General features: G+C 40.6%; 1 protein-coding gene across 5 annotated transcripts in view; it reads right to left on the reverse strand.

Annotated features, from left to right (window-relative positions):
* Positions 1-23165, reverse strand: part of LOC108882114 (synaptotagmin-2) — a 56059-nt gene that overhangs the window by 6874 nt on the left and 26020 nt on the right. For 2 of the 5 annotated variants that reach the window (XM_018674408.2, XM_018674407.2), the window contains exons 4-10: positions 7889-8104; positions 7386-7546; positions 3053-3190; positions 2782-2949; positions 2073-2240; positions 1306-1423; positions 812-945 (exon numbers count right to left, since the gene is read on the reverse strand). In XM_018674408.2, coding sequence (XP_018529924.1) covers positions 812-945; positions 1306-1423; positions 2073-2240; positions 2782-2949; positions 3053-3190; positions 7386-7546; positions 7889-8084 — 1083 coding nt within the window. In that variant the 5' untranslated portion in view covers positions 8085-8104. Of the gene's footprint in view, positions 1-811; positions 946-1305; positions 1424-2072; positions 2241-2781; positions 2950-3052; positions 3191-7385; positions 7547-7888; positions 8105-13110; positions 13182-19443; positions 19775-23165 lie in introns of those variants that run through there. The other 3 variants (XM_018674409.2, XM_051071336.1, XM_018674410.2) reach the window with 3 other exon arrangements.

Consider the following 23165-nt stretch of genomic DNA (forward strand, 5'->3'; position numbering starts at 1 on the left):
ACAAGATTTCTTCTTAATGTGATTTCAATATGAGTGATGGAGTCCCAGTCCTTGTTTGTGTCCAGTGGCTGGTGTCAACAGCCTCTGGGTTTTTCTGTAGTGGTGTGGTGGGGACTGGGATTTTTATTTATTTGTCTTTATTACTTATGTTTTCATGAACATTAAAGATTTTGTTAGTTGGGTGTACTTAAAATTATTCTTAGATTAATGAAAAGAGCATAGGCCACTCTAAAATGATAAATATTTTTCTGTCTCTCACATTTTTTTTTTCATAGCAGTAGTTACAGTTTTTAGTTTTTTGTTTTTTTTTTTCATGTATGATGCTTTGGTGCTGTGTTATATGCTGTGCTCACTCCCAAGAGTTTTAAGACTGGGTACACTGTCCTCACATGCATGTCCCAATTTGAAGATGATGACGATGAGACATTTTGTCACAATTGCCCATATATATATATGTGTGTGTATGTTCACATCCTCACCGTTACGTTAAAAAAAGACCATCTGATGTCTAAACTTTGTAAGTCATGTACACAAGAAAAAGAAGAAAATATCAGTGTTTGGGTATTTTTTTGTTTTTCATGCACATACAGCAGTTTATGAATACATGTCTGCCTGATGATAGATTGCTTGGTTGGGCCCATTTATATTGGACTGTTTACACATTTGCCTTTTCACAGTAATGAGTATTTTTACTCAGATACAGAACTTTATTATCACTAGTTCTTTCTTTAGAACAATACTTACTGTTATTGTGGTGCTCTTTCCAGCCCTGATAGATCTAATAGGATCTTAACAGATTACATGTCCTTACCTGCATTTGCTCCAGAGGAATCTCAAAGCTGAAGGACTCATTGTAGTATGGATTCAAAGTGTTCTTCTTCACTGTCGTTTTCTTCTTCTTCAGCCTCTTTCCATTCTGCAGCAGGTTAATTTTCACATAGGGATCTGAAAATGGAAAAAGGGAAAAATCATGATCAGCTGATAAAAATGCAATGGGACATGCATGTTTGGGTTGCAGTGCTGTGATGCACCAACAGATGGGGCCAATGCTGAAGCCAGGGGGAGTGAGAGTTGCTGCATGGTGAGTACTGCAGCGTCAGCACGTGAGCACAGCAGGACCAACCTAATGGCTGTGCTCGCAGGCACACTCTTCTATACACTGCAGTCCCACTGCGAGCATCCAAATTTTATTATATAATTAAGCTGACCAAAGTGTTTGTTTTTGTCAAATTGTGAACACTAAAATAGTGTTAGTGTGATAATGCACTGCAATATCTGATGCTCAGTTCTGTGTGTATACAGTACCTGACAGTCCACCCACGTCCATTTTCTTCAGGTTTTTAGCCTCCAGAATACAGATGGTGAGTTTTCCAGCAGTGGGGACATAACGCAGGGAGATGCAAATGTCACCCAGCTTCTCTGGCTGTGAGGATGAGGGAAGGGAGGGAGAGAGTTAAAGGAGGGCTGACACAGAACTTATGTCTTTTCTCTGATGTGCAGTACACAGATACATAAACTGTCCCTTCTGAGTAACATACACCATGAATATCAATATTTCCTGGCTGCCATTACCTTTGCAACAGCAGCAGGAATTATTTTTTAAGTACATCTAGTTGGTCTTTTCGAAGATCATAAAATATCCGAGACTGCAGGCAAAATAAACTGTAGAGAGACTATTTCTTTTTAAGGTGGCTCTGGGGAGGCAGCGGTTGCATTGATTAAAATCTCTTTTTCATATTCCGACGCAAGATAATGGAGAAAGCACCAAATCACAGCCTGTAAGGTTACAGAGGAAGCAGTGCAGTTGGTTAGCAAACAGAAAGCGTGTCCTTCAACCTCATTGGTAAACAGACAAAGTTGCTCATGGTTATTTTTGTACTATGTCATCAGCTGAGTAAGCTGTTTAGTTGCCTTAAACAGAAGAGATGAGAGACTGATTAAATGTATTTCAATGTTCTTAACCTGTTCAGATCCCAATTATGTTCCAGACACAAACTATCGTAATGCCAAACTATACACATTTGCACCACATCTTAATAACTAGTTCTGAGAAACCATATGAAGGCCCTTACCTCTTCTTGATCTGCACTGTCCAGGTCTCTCCACTCCTCAATTGGCTTAGCCAGGTCAAGGGTGTTCATGGGTATTTTAATCTCTCCAATGACATCATGTTTCGAGAAGCGATCAAAGTCATAGACGGACATGACCAGAGTCTTCCCTCCCATCTCTTGGAATGGAATCTGTAACCACACCCATGTCACCCATTTGCATCATTCCTAAGAGGTTTTAGCAAATCATAGAGCACTATCCACACATTTCTAACAGTTTCTAAGATCATATGTATAAAAATTCAGCCAGATCAGAACTATATTATAGTATAGGTTGTGACTTTTGCCTGAAGCTCAAAATTGCCTTGCTTCAGCAGAACTAGCCTGACTTTGACATGGTAAAGCTGTTTGAATTGTTTTTTTATAGAGCTGTGTCAGCAGGCAAGGTGCACCGAGGTACACCAGAGGTGGCCCTCTCCTTTAATTTGATTCTCTACCACATTCTCCTTGTCAGACACCTTCAGTATGTCTGCTGCTTTTTATCACTGCTGGCCAGAAGTGTTAGCAAAAAAGACATCAGAATCGAGGCAGCAGCTAAGCTCTAAGAGAAAGTGATAAAGACAGGAGGAGCTGTTCACCCTTTACAAGACCTGTCTACCCATCAAACAGATAGAAGTACATGTTGTTTTAATAAGTAATAAGTAAAGGGTGACCGCCAGGTGTTTCAGCTTACCTTGAAGGTGAAGGTCTCATTGAAGACAGGATTGAGCGTTTTCTTGTGAACCTTTGTGTCAAACTTCTTCTTCTTGTCAGGGAGGACGAAGACCTTGACGTATGGGTCAGAGGTGCCACCGCTGTCCATGGAGAGGAGATCAGCTGCTTGCAGGATACCAACAGTCAGCTGTTGAGGGAGAAGGGAGGACATATGTAATTAAAAGTAAGTATACAAGCTCACACCAAAACGAAATCCTTGAGAATATAAAATAAACTACTCAAGTTCTTGCCTTATTTTCCTGGAAGTCGTAATCAATGGAGTACTGCAGCTTCCCAAGCTTTTCTTTCTCCTTCACTTCTTCCTCCTTCTCGTCCCCGGTCAGTCCAGGTTCGACATCATCTTCTTCATCATCATCATCCTGTGGTTTCTGCAAAGACAGAAAGGGGGGCAGGTGGCAGAGGGTGGAGTGAGAGAACAGTTCTGATGTGGCGGCTGTGCTGAACACCAAACCTCGGGCATCAGCAGTCGGGTTAGTCACAGCACCTACCTGCCACTTACCCCCGCTCACCCCGGTGTTACTAGTGCAATCTTTTCATCGATGACCACGGTTGCAACCTGACTTGATTTCACTATTTCTTGGGTGACACCATTTGCTGTTTTTTTTGTTTTGTTTTGATGAGCATTGGCAAGTATCTTAAAATCTGCTAAAATCAGAAGCAGGGGGTTTTCTCTTGGACTACAACATGTTGTAAAAATTCCATTTTAATATAACTCTGTGCTATTGTGCAAAAAGTGGAAAGGGAAAGAGAAAGAGAGAGAGAGAGAGAAAGAGAGAGAGAAAGAGAGAGAGAGAGAGAGAGAGAGAGAGAAACAACAGAGAAACAGTCAATATACAGGAGGTGGGCAGGAGAAACAGGAACACCTTACATTAAAATGCAGTCTAATATAACAGCCGTGCAAAAACCTCTGGAAGTTCTTTTATTCAATTAGAAAAATGCTGATTATCAAGTCTTTATTACTAGGTATTGGTTTTCAAATTAATATGACTCACTTGTGTTGCTGCCATTAACTGTGACATTACAGGGTGTAGACAAAATAACAGGAACATAACAGCAAATGGGAAACTAAAGGGAATTTAAGGTTACACAAGCAGCTACACAAATCCCAAGTATGACTCATCCCAAATGAGTCATATTAAGTTGTCCACAAAGTCCAAAAAATCGTGACGACGTATCCCACACAGAGGAAAGCTGCATCAGCAAAGATGAGCCAAAGTCATAAGTAAACAGAGTGAAGGATATTATGGGTTTTTTTTTTTCAAAAGCACCACAAAGCTAAACCTCTTTTGACATGAAAGTGAACACCTAAAGCTTTTTCACAAATTTAGCATTTGCTGCAGAGTTGCAGCATCGCATTGCACCATAGTGACAGGTGTTCCAGTTATTTTGTCCACCCCATGTACAGTATATTTCCAGTACCAGCTGTCACAAGAAGCAGAAGAGAGTCCTTACTGAGAGGGACTGAAGGACAGAGCTATGAGGAGTAGATGTGATTTGATCAAAACCACTGAACGGTGATCCTGACACTTTTTCTTGAAAAGCTCTCAAACTTGCTAAAACTGGAGGCAAATATCCTCCGATAACACATGCTGTGCCAACTGACAGTGTAAGCTGTTTGACAAACAGTTTTACTTCAAAGCCAGACAATATTACTGTTTGCTGTTTATCTCCTCCTGACACACCAAAGACTCATTAATGTGTTTACATTGGTATTGCTGATAAGATTATTGTACTCTGGCCTGATTATTGTATCTAACTGAATTACTGAAAGATTTCACATTTTATTCCGACCAGAGTTCAGATTTTCCAGCTGATACTCTAATGTGCATTATTGTGACTCCTGATTATATGGTATAACAAAATTTCAGCAGTTTACTGACATTTAACTGCTCCTGAGATAATCAAGAAAGATAAAAAAAGTGCTCTTTTATTGTCCATCTTGCCTTTACATCACACCCAGCGACTCTTCAGTCTTTCATCTCTTTAGAGGCGGTCATGACTAATCGAGTGAGGGCAATTTGCTCTGATATAAATATTAAAGTAAACTTTCATTTCAAATACTGTATGAAGCTGGATGATATCTCAGTATGGCCTACTTTCCTATGGCTGTCTTCTTGACAAAACACTGATGTCTTCGTAAGACTGGAGGGGTCCAGCTACTCACTGATGAGCTGGAAGAGGAACAGGGCACACACACAGATAACACACACACACTATCACACACACAAACACACACACACAGGACTGTTCTGCATACTCTGCATTTAGACACACACACACACACACACACACATTTGCTTACATGCAGGCTCTCATGCATGCTTAAAAACTCATTCTCTCTCTCTCTCTCACACACACACATTCTCACACAATATTCCTTATATGTGGCATTCTCTATCTTTATTGTGGTAAATGCTTTTCATTCAAGCATGCCAGGCCACACAATGCAGGATCCATGTTTCTTTCTGATGGAAAATGTAAATGAATTACCTTATAATTTCTGAAGTTAAAACTTATGCTTTGATGTCTTTTTTTAAAAAAAAAAAAACCTCTGTGACAAATTTTTGTCAGGCCCAAAAATTTCTGTACATGTGTTCTGAGTGAAATGTACACATCCATGGAGGGATCATGCTACACATTGAGAATTTCCAGTTGTTCTCAAACTTCCAGTGGGGGTTCAAAGATAAAGACATGGTACGTCTGAATGAATGCCCTTTGGTCAACTGCAAGGGGTGAGTTGCAAGGTCAGCACTGAGGTTTTATTAAATTAAACATATGTTAATGCAGTCGGCTGATTGTGGCTTTAACTTTGACTGAAATCAGGGCCTCTGCGGTTGACAGCAAACATGGGCAAACATTCTGGCCCACCATTTCTCCTCAGTGAGACCCAAGTGCTTCAGGGAGAGAGAGAGGGGGGAGGGGGGCATCAATGACTGTCACCTAGTATGTCAGCAGCATGGGTCATCCAGGAAAGTTACTCTCAAGTCAAGTTGTGGCCATTCAATGGTACCTACTGCAAGGGCATATGCTGGTCTTTGTCAAGAGTTACAAACAGCTTTAACTGTTGGTGGAACTCGGAGCGTGTTTGCACAGCTGGGGCACAGCGTGTGAATTTCAGAACCAAGTCAATGCATATCTAGAGAGGAGTGGTTTATAAGATATCAGCTTTTGGTTGTGTTGCACAATCGAGGCCTGTCATGGTGGAAACATGCTCAAAGCTCTCAGTTAGGTAAAGTTTCAGCTATTATTTGACAAATATCCAGCTTACCCCTTGCACATGCATGTTAGTGATCTCTAGTGAGTTGCTGAGTGCACTCGTCATTCAAAAGGCTCAACCATAGGATGAGTTTCATGTTCATTTCAAACCATAGACACTTAAACAGGTCTTTGTTCTGTTGTTTTTTTTTTTTTTTTGCCAAAAATTGCAATCTCTGGATAATCAAGACATAGCAGTTGGTGCGGCATATCAGTTCAGTGGATTTTGCGAAGCAGCTTAATCGCTCCCATAGATTCCTCAAGCACCCGCAGCACCTAAGCTTGCAAAAAACTAAGGAAGCCATAGCACTCATTGTCATCATCACTGCAATCCAAATCCCTCCAAGCCCAGCCCACCCCCATCAACGCTCCCCCCCAGCCCTGGTCTGCGCTTACACAGAGCGGCCAGAGAGGGGTGCCGCGTGCCATCAGACCTACCGTAGGCAGAGAAGTCCACCACAGTCAAGATACACGGAGCACACATAAGACACAAAGCAGGAAGGAGGAGAGCAGAGACAAAGGAAGAGATTGAACTCACAGCAGACACCAAAGAAGGGTAATCACAGCAAATGCAGTCAGCTACACTGTAGGGAGTGAGGAAAATGACAGATAGAGAAGCCTCCTCATTAGCACAATTGTATCTTGTGCAGCAGGGCCGCTGGGTTTTAAAGGACCTGCAGTTTTAGATGTGTTCTTATTGTACTTTGTCAAATCATCAATCACGTGTGAAAAAATAATAATTACAGGCCCAAAACAACACCATTGTGCTAACTACTAATTTTCATAATTACTCTTTAATGATTGTGAGGAAAAAAAAAAAAACAATGGTCGGGCTGAATAGATAAGAGTCCTGTCATTTTCCACTCAAATCCCAAAGCACAAGTGAGAGAAAGAGCAACAATAACATTCATGACAAATACATTAAATAACAAAAAAAGAAAGAGAAGAAACAAAAAAAATAATCATGGTGGGTAAAGAATGTAATTAACACCTGTGGAGAATACACTTGACTGGGTTAGAAAGCAATCAAAAGGTTAAACAGTCTGCCAGTGATATGTAATCTAACACATTTCAAACAAGAAAATTACTTGATTAAAGTGCATAACATGAGGACTATTGCTTGTTATAACTGAGTCAAACATATCACTACATATGTGTTTTCTTTCACTTCTGGTACAAAGCTATACTGTAAGTCGCACAGCTGTTACATAATAGGCTCATATACAGGTTGAAGTTGGCCCTTGCTTTGCATACAGTGTAGGTGTAAATTCCCTCGGCCGTGACACAACCTCCTGCCATGAAACATACCTCTCCGCCTTTCAGGTTCTTCATTCCCATGTCACCCTTCCCCTTCTTGCCCTTCTTGTTCTTCTTCTTCTTGCAACAGCATTTCTTGATGATGCAGAAGCAGCATGTTAGAATGAGTAAAGCAGCGACCACGGCAATGGCAATGATGGCCCACGATGGCACTGGGGAGAATATACAGACCAATGCATAGATGGAACGTCCACACCAAGGGAGAGAAGAAGCAAATACTTTGACATTTGACCAACTGATCATTTAGCCTACTCCATGTCATGTCCTGGGCCAAATATATTTAGTAAGAGGTGCTAGCTTAGCAATTAGATTGCATGAAAATTAGATTTCTCTGCCATTAGGAAGGGCAGCCAGTGATCAATACTGAATAAAGACATTATGAGGCTGCCAACGCCTGCAGCAAAAGAGAAAATCTAATTCCCAAATCATTGCTTAGAGTCACATTAATATGAGTTGGTTGATCGGAACAGGTTTGGGTTTTGTCTGGCACTCACGTGGGATCTTGTCGATTTCATTTAGGAACTTGTTCTTGATCTCATCAAAGGCATCGTTCTTGTCGACCGGTTCGGTGGAGTTGTCAGCAGAGACTAATGCGACAGGGGCTGGAGTCACAGTCAAGGCACTGGCCCCTGTTGGCTTAGCAGCGACCATGGGAGTTGTCTGATGCCTGAACAAGTTGAACTTCGTCATTTAGGCTGCACGCACAGTCCCTGAAAGACAGCATGAAAATAACACACACAGTCATCCAGTTATCCAGCCATCAGCCACCACCTGCATATTATATTCCACCTGTGTGCCACCACACTGTAACAGGCAGATACTGATAGTAACTCATTAAAGGGTTGAGTCATTCAGCCGATTTAAAAGTTTTCAGACACATCTGAAAAAGAAGTGATCCATCCAGGCCAAAATATGTCACAGATAAATGTGGCAACACAAAAGTCTGACATTTACAATAATGCATTAAGTTACCAGAAAGCAATCAAAAGAGGGAATAGTTCATGTGTGGTGTATTTTCAAAACGCCACCTGATATGGTTTGTTAAACCCAACTGCCTAAATGGATGGACAAGGTTTAGTGCCGTACATGATAATGGAGTTTTTTTAATCAAAGACCAAGCAGGGACACTCAACTCTCAGTCATTTAAAAATTCTATAAATAATGAAAAAGGATCAAAAGGAGGTTGTAGCTCAGGTGGTGAAGAGGGACCATTGTTAGAAGATTGATGGTTTGATCCCAGGCTCCTTCTGTTCACAAATGTCATTCAGCAAAACACTGAACCCCAAATTGCTTTTTGAAAGTGTGTATGCATGAGGAAAAAATTGACAAAAATCAACAGCAAAATAAATGTAATGTAACTTGGGAGCTGCAGCATTATATATGGGTCATACTGGACAGGAAACAAATTATCAAATATATTTTCTATGTCTGCTGTTGAGAGAGTATATGTTCAAAAGGCCCACACCAGAGCCACTAATGTTTGCTTCTACATCAGCCGCAAGAGCAAACACAGTAAGACAAACAAACTGAAACAGGTTTTTCAAGATTTGCCACTGATGTGTCTCGAGCCCCATTAATGCAAGTGCTGGTGAAAGTCATGGAGGTTTGTTTACATCTGTTACAGTGTTAGTCAGTTAGATAGTTCAGCTTTATTATTCAGTCTTAAGATCAAAATCAAGATTTCTTTTATAGGAGATTTGAAAAAAGTCAATTTGAGAAAATCAATTTGTTCTCAAGAGAGACTTGATAGGCTAATTAAAACATTCAAAAATACTATTGCAATTAAAAGCACGTAGACATTTCCCAGAAAAAATCCTGATTCAAAGCACCACAATGAAGCTCAGGTAATACGCTTAATATCTTACTTTCCCTGTAAAAGGCTATAGCAGTACAATACTTTTCTATCATTTTAAACCCATGGGATATTGATTGAAATGGATGCATGGCTGCTATGATTTTTTGATGAATTGATTAATTGATCAACTGAAAAATAATCTGCAACTACTTTGATAATGGTTTTAGTCATTTCTTGCTGGTTCCAGCTTCTCAACTGAGCAACAGGCGCTTTTTATTTTTTTATGTGATAGTAAACTGAATATCTTTGGGGTTTAGAGGGTTTGTTAAATGAAACAAGCAACCTAAATATATATTCATAAATAAGATGTAATTTAGTAAATTGATACATTGATCATATTGTCGACAATATGTGTTTAACCTGCTCAGCCAATACTTAAACACAGCACCATAGAAAGTGCAAAACAACTGTGACAAAGTCTCTGAAACTTATGATAAAGTTCTTTTTTATGACTCAGCCAAGGTCTGAACCCTTTGGCTTTGTAACATTCAATCCATTTCCACTGAGGAGGTGCACAAGAATTTATTTTATAAAATGATTGATGATGGCAGTCTACACCACAGTCTGCCATTTTACAGTGTTTCTAACATATTTCACAGGGTTGTGAAGTCAGTGGACAATGATTTGAGATCAGTTACCAACCACATTTATGAGAAATAACCATCAATCCTCAATTTATCACACCTTTGTTTTCTCTGGACGTTGCTCTGTACCCAAGCCAACATTGCCTGTCCAGGAAAGGTGTTTAAGCGTAGAAAGAAACAAAATGAACAACTGCAAGCCATTCTCCAGTGGTGTTTCCACAAGCCAAACAAATGTTCAATCGGACTGCTTATCGGTTCCAGAAATCACAGTGTAACAAGTGCGGCTGAAAGCAGCCTGCCGACAGAGTGATAAGTGATCGGCTGAGACCTCGATTCAGAAAGCAGAGAAAGATGACAAGCATAACAAGAGGAGACTTCTGCTGCTGATTTTATTAAAGTCATGGTGATGTGAGCAAAAATAGAGGAATTTCCCATTTCTCAAATGCCAATTTTCCAAGTTGATGCCAGAGATTCTACCTCTATTAATTGCCACATATTAATTATTTAAATTGGGACTGACAGCAGGAAGGATAAGCTTATATTATTCAGGGTCCAGCACCAGTTCATACATCTTAAAATATACGTGTCTAATAATAACTCACTGCTGTTATGTAGGCTGATGTTACAAATGACCAACATCCTGTGATAATATAGTGAGATGGGAACTACTATACATACACTGTCTAAAGTTATTGCAAAAATGACTCACGATCATTTTCACCCATCTCTCACTTGAAAATGAATGTGTTGCTCAATGAAACAGCAATCACAGGCCTTACTGTCTGCTCTGTATTACACATTACTGTAGATATTGTGAAAATGTTAAAAGCATCCACTTACATCTGAGGTTTATGTGCATTTTATCCTGTTTGTCCCTCACATCAGGCCAAGCCAGACCAATTAAATTAACATTCATGGATATGTTCTCAAGCATTTTATCTCCTCCACTCTGAGGGCGACAGTGAGGATGGACAGAGAGGACACAGACTTACGCTATTGTTTTATGACAGCCATTAGTCCTGCTTCACAGCCAGCTCTTAGTGCTCACTCCAGGCAAATCAACTATATAAACTGCTTTTTCTTTGAAAAATGCAGTCTTATACCTTGAGGCCATACCGTTTAACAAAGTATTTAACAATAACGATTTGTAAGGAATTAGCCCCTATCTGACAATGATTGTTACTAGAAATAATGTTTCTGGTGCATCAAATGTCATCTACTGAATAACAAGTCAGTCACAATGACTCAGTCCTGAAATTTCTATATAAACAGAGGCAAAAATCGAACATGCATCCATCCATCCATCCATCCACCCCTTAGCTATACCACTTATCCTTTGAGAGTCGCAGGGGGGTTGGAGCCAATTCCAGCTGACATTGGGTGAAAAGTAGTGTACACCCTGGACAGCTCACCTGACTATCACAGGACCAACATATCAAAAACAGCCATTCCTGAAGGACTCTAGCAGTTCTAACAGGAAAAAAAGACTAGTCTATAGCCATTCTAGCAGCTCTGTAAGGCCGTATTTAGGCATAGTGATGCTTTGAGCTAAATGCTAACATCAACGTGCTAACATGCTCACAATGACAATGCTGACCTGTTGATGTTTAGCAGGTATAGTATTTACCATGTTAGTTTACTGCTTTAGCATGCTAACATTTGCTTTTTAGCACTAAACACAGAGTACAGCTGAGTGATGGGAATGTCATTGGTTGCAAACCAAAGTGCTGGCAAAATCAAACCTCTGACCTGATGAGTGTGTTAGATTAAAAGAGGTCAAAAGTGATTACAGATCATCCTGACGGGCAAATTAAGGTTTGTCCAAATACATCCATTTGGGAACCATGAGTATTTGTACACACTTTGTGCTTGTAGATGTTGAGACATTTCATAGGATAAATCTTTCACCCACTGGTGACACTATTACTATGAGGAAAAAAAAACTATGCATACTCATGCATACTCAGAAATAACTAGATACAGTTTATACAATATATAGACACTGCAGTTTACATGTACAGAGCTTGTAGAAAGTTGTTTTTGGCCTAAAAGTAAGAAAACTGAGATTCTGAGTGTGAAGTTGGTGGATCAGTCCCTGAACCAACAGATTAGATCTTGAAAGGAAGTAACAGAGCATGGCTTGCCCCTTGCTCATTACCACCACTGAGATGCCCTTGAGCAAGGCTCTTAACCTCCATCTGCTCCAGTGGAGCTGCACAGTAGTGGCTAACAGATCAGACCGTAGTTGCACTGAGCAGCTTTCAGGTGTGAATGCGTGTAACTGTGTAAGTGTGAAGCAGGGCATTGCTGAAACAAGAGCATTCATGCCCAGGAAAACCTTCCCTAGATGAATTAAAGTTAAAAAATAGACTTCTTATCCAATATTCATTTCATATAATACTCTATTACTGAGATCTGTGGGAGTTTTGAGCTCAGTCTCCCAATGTAAGTCTCATTTTGTTAGTGTTTGAGTCATGAGAATTTGTTAAAACAAAATGGCTCAGCTCCACAGCCCAGAGCAGCGCAGCTACGAGCATGATCCGCCCCTTATCACTAAACACACTGCTCCGAGTTGGATGGGGATCAAGCACTTTTATCTCTGGTGCACAAACAAAATGGGTATAGAAACCTCACGTACTAACACAGCAGTTTTACTGAAAATTAACTGTGATACGTAAAGGTTAAACATGTCTCTGAAACTCTACCAGCTGAGTCAAACTTGGGTAGAAATCAATTAAAACTACTTTTGCTTTTGTGATAGAGATGTGCATTACATTTTATGCATCCCAGGCACCTCCTCCCTTACAATTTGTAGTAAATATTTTATCAAAATTTTATTTATTTATATTGATTGCTGTGATATAATTTCTTTTGTATTTTAAGGTATTGAGAATTGATAGGGAGAGAAATGCAACAAAGGTCCCCAGCTGACCTTGAAATGGGGATCTTGCAGTTCATCCTCTGCGTTTTAACCCGTTAGTTATGCAATGTGTTAGTGTATGAGCAATACATAAAAATAGCAGGAGAACATTTTAAAAAACATACATGAATGCTAATGGATTATCACATCACACGTTATCTTCATCATCATTAGAGAAAAATATGAGTCACTTAGAAACACTCAAATATGCCTAGAGGCTAAGCGCTCTTACTTAATTACCCCACACCTGTCAAACTCTAATGATAATAACTACATCTATTGGTTCTAACACATAAACACATGACTAAGAAATGCTGCTTCCTTTATCTGACGTCATGTGTGTGATGACCTACTGACCACATATTGTGACATCCTCTCCAGTGATGGGGAACACCAGCCCGCAGAAAAGCTGTCTCCATGTGTGGTGGATTGTGTATATTAAGGGCTTATTAGCACCCAGGTCAGCTCCAAGAGAAAACAACCTAAGGAGAGTGAGCTAAAGTCATGCAGCTGTTTCATTACAGAACAACAAGTACCCTGAACAGCAATTAATTAACAATCTACAGCCAGACGGCCAAGTCCTTTGTTTTCCCCCAGCTCTGACTACTTGCTTCTTTACTAGTTCACACAGCTGTCTGCCAGTGGCCGATCTACTGTATATGTGTGCATGTATGGATTCATAAACATGTCTGAATGTACAATTCCGTGCATACTTGTAATTAAATGTAGCACATGGTTCAAAACCTACAAACATCTTAGCACACACTTTCAAAATGGCTCCTGTAAGTGGAGAGAAAACTGGTTATGGGGTCATGTGACCACAGCTCGGGGCAACAGTCAGGGGTAGTGGGGCGGTAAATTAAGTATTGAATATTAGGCCCTGTGAAAAGGTTGTTGTATTCAAAGAGAAACCACAGCAATGGCTGCTCTGTTGTCACGGGCCACCAGACAACCAGGGTCCTCAAAGATACAAAGCAATCTGAATAATGTGACCCCGGTGAAATCATTCAGCTCCCACTGAGGCCCCTACCATCTGTGACATGATGGGTTATGTGTGGGTGGGTGGAGTGCTTGGCCTCCAGCTGAACTAGCTGTGCAGCTTCATTTCCTCTAAGTCTCACTAATGTGATTGCTACAGTAAGATGGGTTGGATTGTTTAAGAAATGTACAAGAAGTACTGGAGAGACTCTTAATTTGATAATTTCAGATTTGAGCCAAAAAGCATTCCTTATGCAAAGTGGTGTTTCTTTCACAATGGGGCAGATTATCTCTTTCTGAGAAGTTGCATGTATGTGTGCGCTCCAATTTTGTTTTTACACTTTTCATGCTGAGTGACGCTCTCATTTCATCTGAATCTCATTGAGCTATTTTCGGTGTGAGCCGAGTTGCATGAGAGGATATCATTTAAAGGGTAATTGTAGAAAGGCATCACATTCATCTCAAATTCATGATAAACACGCTTGAGGAACAGGAAGAGAATATTGGCTGGTCTACCTCTGAGTCACGGCTGACCTCTGATCTGTCTGGACTCGATTTCAGCTGAATATGAGTACTGGAACATTTAGAGAACAAGGGGCATAGTATTTTATTAGATCCATCAGACAGAGCATTACTGTAGTCAGAAAGCTGAGCTGAGATGGTAGAGTTGTTTCAATTAGAGATAATGTGCAGCTTTGTTCCTGAACTCTTGCTACTCTATGGTAATTCACCCCTGCTGAAATGGACTTGGGGCTCCCACAGTCATAATGGTCTCATTTTGGGTAAGTTTTAATAGGATTATGGGGGCTGTATTGCTTGTTATTTACCACTGAAGGATGAGATACTGTGTGGAACTTGGTCTGAGCTGAACCTAAGAATATATTCAGCTGTATAAGCAGAATAATTTGTTATTATGATAGAATTACGGCATGTGCTATTCTTACAACTATTCATTAAATTAGCTCATTACTGATAAAACCTTTACAAAATGCTCTGTGTTCTTTACCTGAATGTAGAGCTGAGAGGTGCCACTGACTATACAGCATCATCTCATTTACACTGTAGTCCTATAGCTGCCTGTGGTTGCATCTTTCATCACTATTTTGATACCATGTGAAGCCCTCTATCGCCCCCTTTATCACTTGCACACAGTGTACCGTCCTGCAGCTGAAGAGATTTCAGCCGGCATGCACAGTCTGATAAATGCTAAGTATGTAGCGGCAAGAGATTTCTGCAAGGTAGCCCACTGTAGTCGCAAAGCACTCCCTTCTTTTGTCATTTCATGGTAGAGAGCCAAGAGAGACTGACAAAAGCTCTGGCAAACCCAAAAACACAACACATGGTGGAAAACATGTGCCAGAGCCAGATTCTAAAACTCTTGATCAAGAGCCTGCGAGTCTCCTGCCACAGTACATCAGCAGGAATGTGCCAAGCATCTGTCAGGTGGCAAAGTTTTACTTAGCAGTGATTAAAACATTAAACTCGACTAACAAAGCACTGACTTCAATGTTAAGCAAAATCCTGCCAACCATCTCTCTTTGACGATATTTCCAAGATTTGTATGTCCCCTTGTTTGGGTTAATGTGGGACATGTAGTGTACAGTTAATGGTGGCTGTGGACAAAGCTTACAGCTTTAAAACTTTCTGATTTTCAAAAACAAACCACAATTTTTCATCTTCCTAAGGTGAACTGATAAACTCTGTATTTTTTTTCCTGGTCACCTCCATGACGATAAACTTTACTCTACACCTACAAACAACAGAGTGAAAGACATTTACACATTCACTCAGCAGCTGCAACACAGTCAGCAGAACCGCTTGTGCAACTGTCCAACACAGGACATTTACAGAAGCATCAGACCCCTGTGTTTAGCCTCAGGGCTGCACAAATGGTCTGAATGCAAACATAAACGATACAAGCATCCACAAGAAAAGACACTGGCCATCAATCACAGACCTCAACATGGCAATTACACTTTTATGTCGACAAAATGCAAGTGCATCAGGAAATCCTGCTGATGTCACGACTGATCTGAGGGCAGCAGCTGAGATAAGGATGTCAAAAAGGTGCCTAGCGCATAATGTCACTAAAGAGAATTAGAGAAAAGCATCTCCCTCATATATCTCATTGTGTGCTGACCCAAAGGGCGGTCCGGAGAGGCTCATTTACAAACCGCTGCTGGTGCAGATAAAGCAATGCTTATTCTCACCTGCAGCCCAATGTGACTCAGCTATTATCAGGAGGGATCCTGGAAAAGGAGGTGGGAGGTGCTGGGGTTTGAATGCTGAACGAGGAGCTGCGAGGATCATTTACAGCCAGTTGCCATACATCCTCCCTCTCCCCCTCAGCGCAACCCCTTTCCCTGTCCCCTGATAGGTCGATTAATCATTCTGTCACAGGGAAAGTGACCCAATCTGCATGTAAGGCTGTGTGGAGAAGATGTGAAAAAGGAGAGGTGTTTCTGCAGCAATGCAGATAGGCCACAGGCTTTCTTGTTTTAAAAAGAAAAATATGTAGAGAGTGAGACTGTGAAATCTCTTCTAAAAGTAGAAAATCACCCATTACCATCCATTATGATTGCATTAAAGGAATAGTTTGACGTTTTGGGAAGTACGCTTTTACTTTCTGGTGTAATGTTAAATGAAAAGAGCAATACTAATGTTATGTCCGTCCATTTAATATTAAGCTGTAACCAGCAGCCTGTAACCATCTTAGCTTTAAAACCGCAATAATTTGTTAATTAGTGTTTCAGTTGTTTTAATGGAAAAATGTAGCGATGTAAGGTTGTCACTTTGGGCTATGGGAAGTTGTGATGGGCTTTTTTCAACATTTTTTTGTCACATTTCAGACTAATCAGTTCATCTAGAAAATAATCAGTAATTTAGCACAAAGATGGGAAACAGGGAAACAGCTGGCCTCTGACTGATGGAAACAAGATCCACTTCACAGCACCTCTAAACCTCACAAGTGCCATGTTTCATCTCATTTTTATAAACCCTACAAAAGCAAAAGAGAAAAAAACGACAATTTGGGTTTTCAGCAACTGCATTTATAGTCTGGTCCACTAAAAACAAATTGTTGTTACACTTTCTTGTATAGATAAAATGGATGTGATATAATGTGTTAATTAGCTTTAAAGGTGCTGGTAGGCAGATTTCGTTTCCATCAGACAGAGCCAGGCTAGCTGCTTCCTTCTGTTTCCAGTCTTTATGCTAAGCTAAGCTAACCAGCTGCTGGTTATAGCTTAATACCTACTGTACAGACATCAGAGTGGTGTCAATCTCCTCATCTAACTCTCTGTCAGAAACCCATTTCCCAAAATGTCAAACGACTTCTTTAGACTACTGACTTTGTGTGTATCTCTCTCTACAGAAAATCTGAGCATAAACTCAAAGGTCTTTGCTGTAACATTGTAGGCATTACACAAAACATTTCCAGTATGATGAAATACACTGAAAATCATTTCACTCATTCGACACAGCAAAGTGTTACCCCGCTCTATGTTAATGCTCATTCTGACCATCACAAATCCTCTCCTCCAAGATAAAGGCAGGAAAAAAAATCTGCTAGAAATGTCACAACAAAAACTGCCATGTTTTTCTCCCTCTGAAGATTATAGAGTGAAGAAAATGCACCGTCAGCGCAGCAGGATGCTGTGACTGGTGACAGCGTCTGACCATTTAACACTGAGGCTCTCTGCCATCGTCTGCCAGCAATGCACCATCACATGGGCTCTGGCCAGGACTGGAAGGGCTCAGCTCTCACCTGGAGTGAGAAGCTGACAGCAGCTGAGCAATCACAATGATAGTTGTGCTAATGTGTCAGAGTGAAAATCACTGACTCATTCTCAGGGTCCAATATGGGTGACATAATCATTTTGAAAAGACTTTTGCTTCTGGAATACTAGAAAACATAAGCTGAGAGCAAACATTTTAACCTAATGTAGCAGCAGGAGGTCAAAAACAAGGGTGATACGGGTGCAAAAGGGCACACCCACCCGAGCGATATAATCTAGAAGGCTACACACTTAGAATAAGCCTCTTTTCTTCCTCTTCTTCTTTGAGCAGTTCCAGCATTCGGGTACCAGCTGCCCTCGTGGAGGGAGCCAACAGAAAAGAAAGAAATAAGATTGGTGAACTTCAAAGCATCCGCTCATTTTTCTGGTTATGTATGAGAAACACGGAGAGTATTTCTCAGTGTGAGAGCCACTGGGAGCGGCAGCCTGAGGTATGGACTTAATGAGCCTGCCTGAATGTTTTAGAGCCTGACAAAAAAGAACCTTCAGAGCATGCTCAGTATCAAACAGTCTCCTGCACTCTAGATATTGGAGAAGTAAACATGCATGGAGGTACAGTATATACCCAACTGTATATACAGTACATATCATGTGCTTCCTCACAGCCTCCACACACTGTGTTTGTTTACTATACCTCTGAAACCTGAGTGACCACATGACCTCACCAAATGCAAGCCATTGACTATCTCTGATAATTACAACACCACAGACTCCGGGGGTAGAGTAAACCTGGCTTAGATTTCAAGGTGTGACTTCAGGACACAAAGCTGTGTGAAGACAGAGGAGCAATATAATTCTCTTTGAAAATTGTGTTATATTTGAATATGAAACCATAGAGGTTCACACCGGGCTAAAATCCTCAGGCTCTCAGCAACACTTCAAAAATAACACCTTTGTTATTTATGGTTAGTTCATTATAATGAATTTGAATTTAATTTGATTTAATGAAAACTCTGTTGTATTAATGATGGGCCTGGCGCAGAACTGCAAGAGTCAGCATTAGGCAGTAAGAGGTACAGTACAAGCAGCCCAAGATAGGTTTTGTCCTTGGTACTGTGTTACCACAGTGCTGCCAATGCTATATGTCCCATGGGAGACAGCAGAAAAAAGAGCATCCTGCAGCACTTTATAAAATCCCCACCCCTCCACTCTCTATACTCCTCAGCACAACTGTCAGCCTCTTTTTATGTCTGATTACCCGGTCTCAAAAGATAAAGAGTGCTGTGCCTTGAGTCTGTTTTGTTACATTGTGGATACAATACAGTAGACCTGAGGTATTTCAGTGTAGTGAGCTGTCTTTTTTTTTTTTTTTTGGCTCCACTTGGTTGTTTCTCTGTGTTCAGGGGGGTTGTGAGAGACACTGGTGTGGCTAAAGGGTTAAGCAGAGCATCTGTCAGCAAGGCAGCCTCCTGGACACTCTCCAGGAAAGAGGTACTACACCCACCAGGCAAGCTAAATGAGGCATGATCAATGAGAATAATCTAGATACAGAGCTACCCCCCACCTCCAACACACACACACACACACACACACACACACACACACACCGTCTGAAAATTCACATAACAGTCCCTGATGTGAAATCATAACAGATTGCACAAAAATTGCATGAAGACAAGGTGCTTAGCTAGATCCTGGGGCAGATCAGGACCCAGAGGATGCTCAATATTTCCTTTCACAAAGCTCGTGAATTGGCTTTGAGTAAAGTTTGGACCACATGCACCAGGAAGTAACATGCACACAGCACCCACAGTACATTCTAGCAAAACCAACAAAAAGGGAAAGTCAGATGCAACCTCTAAGAATCCTAAACTACAGCAACAACCAGCCAGCTTTAAATGGCTATAACTGAATTCTAAATTCCTTAAAGGAAATGTTCAGCAATGCTGAGGAGAGAGTTGCAATACACCCTTACCAGCACTACCGTAATTCCGTAATCCTGTTCTCCACAACAGGCAAACCCATTCACCAAAGAGGCACTTAGGGTAAATGTTACAATGCCTTAATAATGTCCCTCGACCGCTCTCCCATCAGCACCAGAAACTGCAGTCCTCTTCGCACTGTTTCCACTGCAGCACTACTTGTTCTCCCATACACACACACACACACACACGCTCACTCATTCTCTCTGTGACTACCCCCACCTCTGTGTCTCTCAATCCCCTCCTCTCCCTCTCTCCACTATTTCTGTCTCTTTCACTGAAAGGATCCCCCTCCCCTCCTTTCCCCTCGCTTTCTCTCCATCTTCCATCTCTCTCCCTCCTCCCCGGCACTCAGTGCTCGGCCGGTTGATTTGTGATGCTGCTCACAAGGTGCCGTATGCAGCAATCTGTGCCCCAGTCCAACGCATAAGGGCAATCCAAAAGCATCCATATGCTCTACTGTCCGACCGGCACCCACTCCCTCGTTCAAACAGCACTGCTGCTCGGGATTCTGCGGGGCTCTGATATGTTCCTAAGCTCACAAGGCTGTAACTGCATGAAAATAAGAATGGATGTAAATAAGCAAAAAGAAAAAAAATGACATACATACTGTAGATGAGACCTCTAGATAATAGGACGAAGACAAGAAGAAGCCTGTCATTTGCTGTGTGCTTACTGCAGCAGTAGTCTGCTGCTGAGTCTCTTTCTCTCATGCCTTCTCTATCCATTTATCTGAATTATGTCTTTGGACTTGCACCACTCCTGCTGTCATCAAGGAAGATTTTAATCCTATGACAATGGTACAAATATGCAAGGTATATATCACTATAAGGTTTATATATGAGTATAAATATATGAAAGTTTTTGGTATGATTTAAAAAAGCTTTTTCTGATCAACAAATTTCTCTTTTTCACACTGCTTTATATAATCTTCTGAAGCTTATAAAGAGGGCTTGTGATATGGTCCTGTGATTAAATCATGGAAAAGGCTTTAAAAATGAAAAATTCATACTATAAATACTTAAACTGCAAAATTGTCAGCAATGTGACCCAGACCCCTTAGCTCACACTGCTTTTTTCCCCTTATTGCAGGCATATTATTGTGTAAATCTGCTTGTTTAATGACATGATGTGACGCACTCTTTCGCTTAACACCAACGCTGAACCAGACAGTTTGGAGCCCTTCGGGTATTATTGTGTGTCACCAAGAATTATCATCGTCCCCTAAGTGAATCACCCTCCTTATTGGCCAGCAATGAGCGCTTGAACCAGAAATCAATAACAATAAAAGTCTCAATCAGTAAAAATGGACAGGAGGAAGAGGGAGAGAGGTAAAGACACAAAGAGAAGTTGGGAGAGAGAGATATAGCTTTTTTTTTATTATTTCTATTTTTTATTTTAAAATATACAATTGGAAAGAGAGGAATGTAATTTGTTTCCTGCCTGTGGCAATGGCACTTCTTAGCATTGGGTCCACACAGTAATGTATGGTTGCTGGTTTTGAATTAGAAGTGATCTGATAATTATAAGGGAGGTAAAACTGTCCTAGTAATAGTTGCATCAAGAAAAATGACACAAGCACAGAGTTGTACATCTTGTATACTCTTTGTATCTTCACCTAATGTTTGTTGGGCGGTTAAATATACAAGATGATACAAAAAATGTTATTTTTCTTGTTGTCAGCAAATCCCATGAAAAGACCAATATTGTGTTAATGTCTCAACACCTTGTGTATCAGTCCTCCCTTCTGAAGACATAAATCTTTAACAAGAAGTCACAAATATATAGTTTCATATTAAAGTAATTACATAAGAAAAAGTGGGCATTGTAGTTTTTAACAAACCTTGTGTGTAAATTGTGTATTTGTTGGGGACTACTTTAATCTGTGGATGGATACACATTTGGTGTGACTGAGTATTTACAGCAGTAGGATATTGTATGTGGGATTGATTCAAAATTAACTACAGGACCCATGTCCATCACATTGAAGGTACATGTCACACGGTTCAATAGTGTGGCACATTGATGATTTTGTGCAAAAACACAGCTCTGTGGCTAAGCCAAGCACTGGCTACACAGAAAATACTTGTGACATAGTACATACATACATAACATACAACCAAACCCCGAGGGTGGCTGCTTCATCTCTCCTTGTAGCTTTCTGCCTCCATATTGTTTTATGTAGGGTGAAAATAAAATGGCAGCCCTCTACCGCATTTTGGACTAAATAAAGCACATTTTTTTCTATTCCCACTTAATCGCCAACATGTTACGATATTTAGGCCTTGCTATTGAATCTATGAGAGCTAGTCAACCCTGTATTCCTTTGTGCACCCTTTTCCACATTGTAAGAGATATCTTACAGCCCAGTGCCCTGAAACCCCAGCAGGACTGATTCACTGTCTGAGTGGGAACAGAATATTGATCCAACGAAGATTCACAGCATACTGGGTAAACCCATGGTGAGCAACACTGGCACCTGTCCCATGAGACATGAGACACAGTTTGACAGTGGTTTTGTATTGCTGACTACCGCTGCTACAGCAGACACCGAAAACACTAATAATCTAGTAATCATCAGCATAATTTCATTGAGTAAGAAGTGAGAAAAAAAAAAACTCCATCAGACCTTACTTTGAACTAAACAGGCCAAGTCTCCAGAGAGATTCAGTGCAACTTAGAATACATATTTAATAAGGCATGCGTGTTGTGGAGACTAACTGCATGGAGCTTACAGCCATGTATTACAGTGTTTCAGTCAATGACTATGGGAAGCCATTCAAATGTATTGCCCTACCCAGCTCTTTCTACAAAAGTCACATGTAATGCCACATGTTTTTCTGTGCAATGATTAAAGTCATGTAGCTGTCTTTAACAGGGGTGACTGTATTTATGAGACAGTAGCAACATTCTACAGAACCTCAATGGGAAAAGAGGAAAGTAGGCAGGATGATGAAGAAAAAAAGACTGCAATGCTTCTTTTCTTTGCACAAGAACCAAAAAAAATGCATTTGCATAAAAAAGATGCAGCACATATGCACAAACACATGACAGAATCTAGCGCTTCTTTTTATCAAGTCTCCAGATTTATGTCTGCGATGGCCCTAAACATGAAGCAGTGAAGCATTGTTGCTCCCTCCGATCTCCAATCTCTTTAATGCCTGGTGCCTTCATGTATGTGTGGTAAACATACAATGCTGTGGCTGGCAGAATGGATTAGATCTGGTTGTGTCTGTCCTGGGATGTGGTGCTGCAGACGTGAGGAGGTGCAACAATGAAATACTTTGTGTTTCATTGTGTTGGCCCATTTTAGATCCAGGCAGAGTGAGAGGGAAACCTCTCTGCTAGGGCCATGTTTCCATAATGTGTCTCCACACTGCTGTTCAGAAAGTGCCACAAATTGTGTTGCAGCAGCTGAAGGTTGAAAGGATACTGTGAGTGAAAACTGCAGTTTAGACTGACTGGCACATTTTGAGCTTATATCCATTTCAATAAACAAATCAAAACACACAACTATTTATATTCTACATCATTATATCACCAGAAGTGAGTATAAATTAGATTTTTTTAGCACGAAGGAAGTTCATTTTCTTAAAATGATATACATATAACCTTTGTGAAACATCAAGTCCGTTAATTAACAACAATTTTTTTTGATTATCAATAATTTTTTTCAGTCATTTTTCAAGCACATATTTCAGACATATGATGGTTC

This window comes from Lates calcarifer, linkage group LG6 (assembly GCF_001640805.2).
Source record: "Lates calcarifer isolate ASB-BC8 linkage group LG6, TLL_Latcal_v3, whole genome shotgun sequence".
Taxonomy (NCBI): Eukaryota; Metazoa; Chordata; class Actinopteri; family Centropomidae; genus Lates; species Lates calcarifer.